Here is a 5,112-nt window from a genome sequence, read left to right on the forward strand (position 1 = left end):
TCGCCAAGTGAGCTCGCTTAACACCTATAGAACGACTGAAAACGTCAACCACCTATCATTGTCATCATATACCCTCCAAAGTATTTCATCCTTCAGTGCCTTCAGAAGGTGCTAATTTAACCCATTCCCCCAATATGATGTGTATATTGAAACAAGATGTGTTTGAAAGTCTCCCTTCACGGGTCTTTTCTTTTGCCATTTGCAGGTGTGTTTGATGAAGTATCCTATATTTTGATGTGTAGTGGCGTAATGTCTGCAGGGTTGCAAACAGCGGATGCATTCACGCGGAGGGTTGCAAACAGCAAATGCATTCACGCGCAAGGTTTGCAAACAACGTGTTCATTTTAGGGCGAGCAGGTGCAAGCGTTAGGACATGGAACAGCCGCCAGAGAGGCGCCAGCAATTAAGGGGAGAAGCGGTAATTAGGTGGGTGCATTTGGGGACAGGCAGGTGCAAGCGTGCAAACACGGAGTAGGCACTGGAGAGACGGGAGATGGAGACGATAAGGGAGAGAAAGCACGTGCAGGTGCCGCCAAGGTGCCGGCTTAATAGGGGCAACTTAGGACCCTTAATGAGGAGGGGGATATAAAGGGGTGTGTGAATAACACTGGGTTGAGTTGGTTGGAGCTGAAGGAACGAAGAGGACAAGAGCCGGAGACAAGAAGCCTAGCACCTCACCCTCCACACCTCATCCTCCCCAGCGGTGTTGGCTGATCCCCCGCTGGGGACATGGACGAGGTTGGAGGTGTGAGAGAAGGCTGACGGGTTAGTGGAGTGTTCAGTAACAGGCTAGTGGAGTATTCAGTAACAGGTTAGCGGAGTATTCAGTAACAGGCTAGCAGAGTATTAAGTGACAGGCTAGCGGAGTATTAAGTGACAGGCTAGTGGAGTAAGAGGGAGAGACAGTTCGAAGCAAGAGTGCGTTGTGTAAAGAGTGAGGAGCATCCGTGCGGGATGCGAAGTAATAAAGTGAGACAGGAGACAAGCTGACAGTGTTCGTGTGAATACAGCACGACATTTGGTGTCGAAGTGGTCAAGAACCTACGTCGCCGTCATGTCAAAGAAAGCAGCTAAGAAAAGGAACTTACCTGTCGAATTCTCCGATGACGAAAACGACGGAGACATCGTTCCCGCCACGGCCCCCAATGCTGCGGATCAGCTGGAGGGTCCGGAGGACCTGCTGCCGCTGGCGCAAAAGGGAGAGCGTGGGGCGAGCCTGGTCCGCATGCCGACGAAGGGTTGGCGGTACGTCGCTTCCCATCTGGAGAAGATGCTGTCGGCGGTTACTTACCTGTTCAACATACTGCCGACGGCAAACCAGGCAACGACTTCGGCGGTGGCGCTGATGGATACACCGACTTTTCCCGTCACTTCAATGATGGCGATTGTCCAAAACGCCGCCGACATTCCGCGAGCGGACGCGGCTCCCGCCATTTCAGCGACTGCGCCAGATTCGACAGCTACTTCGCCTGCTGTGCGGCCATCTCCGATGCGCTGGTTGCCCCCGGTCTGTGCTTTCTCTGCGGCTGGTGGCGATTGGACAGCATTCTGCCGTCACTTCGAGGCGGTGTATCGTTCGGTGGACTGGTCTATGGACGAGGCGTTACGGGCCTTGCCGACGGCCCTGGATGATGATTCGTTGACTGCCTTCTACTCCATCCCCGAAGCTGATCGGTCTTCGCTCGCCGATGCCTACTCCACGATGGCAGCGATCTTCGACCCACCATCAAACAGCTGCAGGAGATTCCTGCTCAGAAAATGGAGGGACACTGAGATGGCACTGGCATTCCTCAGTGTTCTCTTGGCCCTCAGACAAGCGGCTTACCCTTCCATGGATCGAGCAGCCCTCGACTCACTCGCCCTGGTGCGGCTCTTGGCGTTGGCAAGGGAGCTGGGCATCGTCCTCTCCATCGCCGATGACAACGACCTCATGTCCCTCCAAGTCGCTCGAAACATACAAGCGCACCTGATCCACAGAGGATGGCCTGCAGCGATGGCATGCACTGAGGAAAAAGGGAACTCAGAGTCCAGTGACGGCAGTTCGGCGTTTGCATCCTGGTCCCAAGATCGACGGCATGAAGAAGTGCGAGGAGGCCGGCCGCCGGTCGAGTGAACACCAAGAAGCGGACCGCCGACTGGGCTCTCGTTGCGGGCATGTTTTAACTGCGGTCAGACAGGACACATCGCCAGGAATTGCCATCTGCGCTTTGGTGATTCGCCAAGGCCCTCTTCGATCTCCAGCGCCAGCACCTCCTCGTCCCAAGGACCACAGGCGAGTCGCAAAGCACCATACACACGGCCGTTTCCCTCCCATCACCCATCCACAGCGCACCTCGCTTTCGTTGACGCCTCAAAAGATTTGTTCCGCCGTGTCTCGATGCGTCATCTCCCATCCTGAAATGGCCTGTGTTGGATGCATCCGTCGAGCTGGTCACACCGCCCCAAGCGGATGTGCATTAGGAGTATTGTCCTCTTCCGCCCACAGGATTGTGACGACTGACGCCCCAGGACAAGCCGACTGGGTCACCGCCTGAGTCCGGACCGGGGGACCTGCCGCAAGCACGTCGCTCATCATTGAAGGGACATGTGCACAGGGATGGTCTGGCCGTGGGAACCCGCTCCCAGAGGGTTACGTTCAACCCAAAAGTTACTACAGTTATGTTACCATGTTCCTGCCGTCGGTACAACGTTCGCCATGGAAGAGACATCGCTCCTCATCCAATTCTGGCCCTTCTCTTCCTCCGGCCATGTCGGATCCAGTTTGTGGGGACGGGCCGGTTGTAGGAACCCGCTGCCAGAGAATTCCATTCCGTTGAGGAATGTGGGATCGATGGCGCCATGGACCACTGTGCCGTTCTATCCTCAGCGGAACAGACTGCACTTTGCACTCCCACATATTGTTATTATTGTTCTGTTCTTTCTCTTCTATGATTGTTACCTGTGTCAAGGATTGTATATAAGGTCAGCCGGGATGGCTGGGTTTTTCATCATGGGGGGAGGTGATGTAGTGGCATATCATGTGCAGGGTTGCAAACAGCGAATGCATTCACGCGCAGGGTTTGCAAACAGCCGTGTGCATTTCAGGACAAGCAGGTGCAAGCGTTAGGACATGGAACAGCCGCCAGAGAGGCGCCAGCAATTGAGGAGAGAAGCGGTAATTAGGTGGGTGCATTCGGGGACAGGCAGGTGCAAGCGTGCAAATACAGAGTAGGTGCTGGAAAGACGGGAGATGTAGACGATAATGGAGAGAAAGCACGTGCAGGAGGCGTCGCCAAGGCGCCAGCTTAATAGGGGGCAACTGAGAACCCTTAATGAGGAGAGGGATATAAATGGGTGTACGGAGCACACGGGGTTGAGTTGGTTGGAGCTGAAGAACGAAGAGGACAAGAGCCGGAGACAAGAAGCCTGGGACCTCGCCCTCCTCACCTCATCCTCCCCAGCAGTGTTGGCTGATCCCCCGCTGGGGGCATGGACGAGGATGGAGGTGTGAGAGAAGGCTGACGGGCTAGTGGAGTGTTCAGTAACAGGCTAGTGGAGTATTCAGTAACAAGCTAGCGAAGTATTCAGTAACAGGCTAGCAGAGTTTTAAGTGACAGGCTAGTGGAGTATTAAGTGACAGGCTAGCGGAATAAGAGGGAGAGAGAGTTCCAAGCAAGAGTGCGTTGTGTAAAGAGTGAGGAGCATTCGTGCAAGATACAAAGTAATAAAGTGACATAGGAGAAAAGCTGACTGTCCGTGTGAATACAGCACTAAAGATATATTAAAGGGCTTGGCTGCAATTGCAGGTGGTTCCTGTATGATTGTCCTGGCTAGCTAACTGGTTTCGTAAATATTATTTTGCCTTGTTCTTTTGTAATCAAATCATGGCAAACATTGTGATTGAACCCTGTCAGCCATGGTCAAGTCCCTGCTGGGCGAGGGCCACTGCAATCCGCCACCATCTCTCACTATCTTCCGTAGTATCATTATCCACCTATCACCTACACACGAGCTGGTTTTACCGCTCCGTCTCCGAGTTTGACGTACTCTCGGACGGATGCCTTGACTGCCACTTTGTTATTAGTATTCATCATACGTTTCCTGCCCATGCCCCACTTACTTTTCTTAACAGTTTGAACAATGCCATGAACCTGCCTATTTGCTCTCATTCGTGTGTTCCTCTTTCTGTGTCTCAGTCTAATTCCAAACATGCATCTCTCAAAGCTCATTCACACACTCATCAGTGTTTGTTCCATTGTTTTTTTTTGTAATGACAGTGTTTCTGAACAATGCCACAGCAGCTTGCTACCCACTGATAACAATAAATGTATCCTTTAGAAACATTGGTATGTTCCTTTTCATTAGCAAGTTCAGCTTTCCACAATCCCATACTTGTCAACCCCTTATTACATACCAATTCAGATCATATTGGTCACCCCGTGTCCTTATAAATCTCAACATTCATCCTACAAAGTCCATCAAAAGAAAGAAACACAAATAAATAGACAAAAATAGTTTTACCCGTATTGAAACGTCTGTACGCCATATGGACCTGAACACTCAATTTCGCTGTACAAAAATACGGGTAAAGCGTATGGGTTGACACAGTATGCAATCCGTTTTATTGTTCTCTTACAATGTTACAAATACAATTTTAATTTCCAACGAGGCGCTGTCTCACCCTCTGGTGGGGAGTTTTGAACAACACAGGTGACTAATTTTGTACGTAGGCTTTCACGACCAATAATATTGCGATTGGTGAATTTATTATTTTGGGTTGGATCGTCGTGCAAGTATAATGTTTAAAAAATGTATCCTAACCCTTCACCAACCAACAGAGGCATGAAATCAGGTTGTCACTTGGAAAAATATGGCAATTGCTTTATATTTTTTTACAAACCAGATGAGTGTTGAATAATACTGTAATTACAAAATCTCATAACGCAGGTGACGCAGATGACATCACAAAGCCCTACACCGTCACCTCCCGGCCAGTGGCACACGTGGGGAAGAGAGGTGAGACTTCTTCAATGTATTTTTATGTTACCAGATTATTCCATGAGAGCAGTCAGAAATCACAGCTCTTAGATAATGCTTTATCGAAACATTCACCTCACTTTCAAAATGAGAACT

The 5,112-nt window shown here is 50.7% G+C and overlaps 1 protein-coding gene across 1 annotated transcript; it reads left to right on the forward strand.

The window, feature by feature from the left end:
* The first annotated feature begins 355 nt into the window (after nucleotides 1-355).
* LOC142924846 (uncharacterized) lies at nucleotides 356-4,320 on the forward strand. The gene is made up of 2 exons (XM_076067738.1): nucleotides 356-2,272; nucleotides 2,486-4,320. The coding sequence occupies exon 1, from the start codon at nucleotides 1,055-1,057 to the stop codon at nucleotides 2,111-2,113; it is 1,059 nt and encodes a 352-aa protein (XP_075923853.1). The 5' UTR covers nucleotides 356-1,054; the 3' UTR covers nucleotides 2,114-2,272; nucleotides 2,486-4,320.
* Nucleotides 4,321-5,112: the final 792 nt, after the last annotated feature.

Source organism: Petromyzon marinus, chromosome 17, assembly GCF_048934315.1.
Source record: "Petromyzon marinus isolate PM22_M1 ecotype Great Lakes invasive population chromosome 17, UKy_Petmar_22M1.pri1.0, whole genome shotgun sequence".
NCBI classification, from domain to species: domain Eukaryota; kingdom Metazoa; phylum Chordata; class Hyperoartia; order Petromyzontiformes; family Petromyzontidae; genus Petromyzon; species Petromyzon marinus.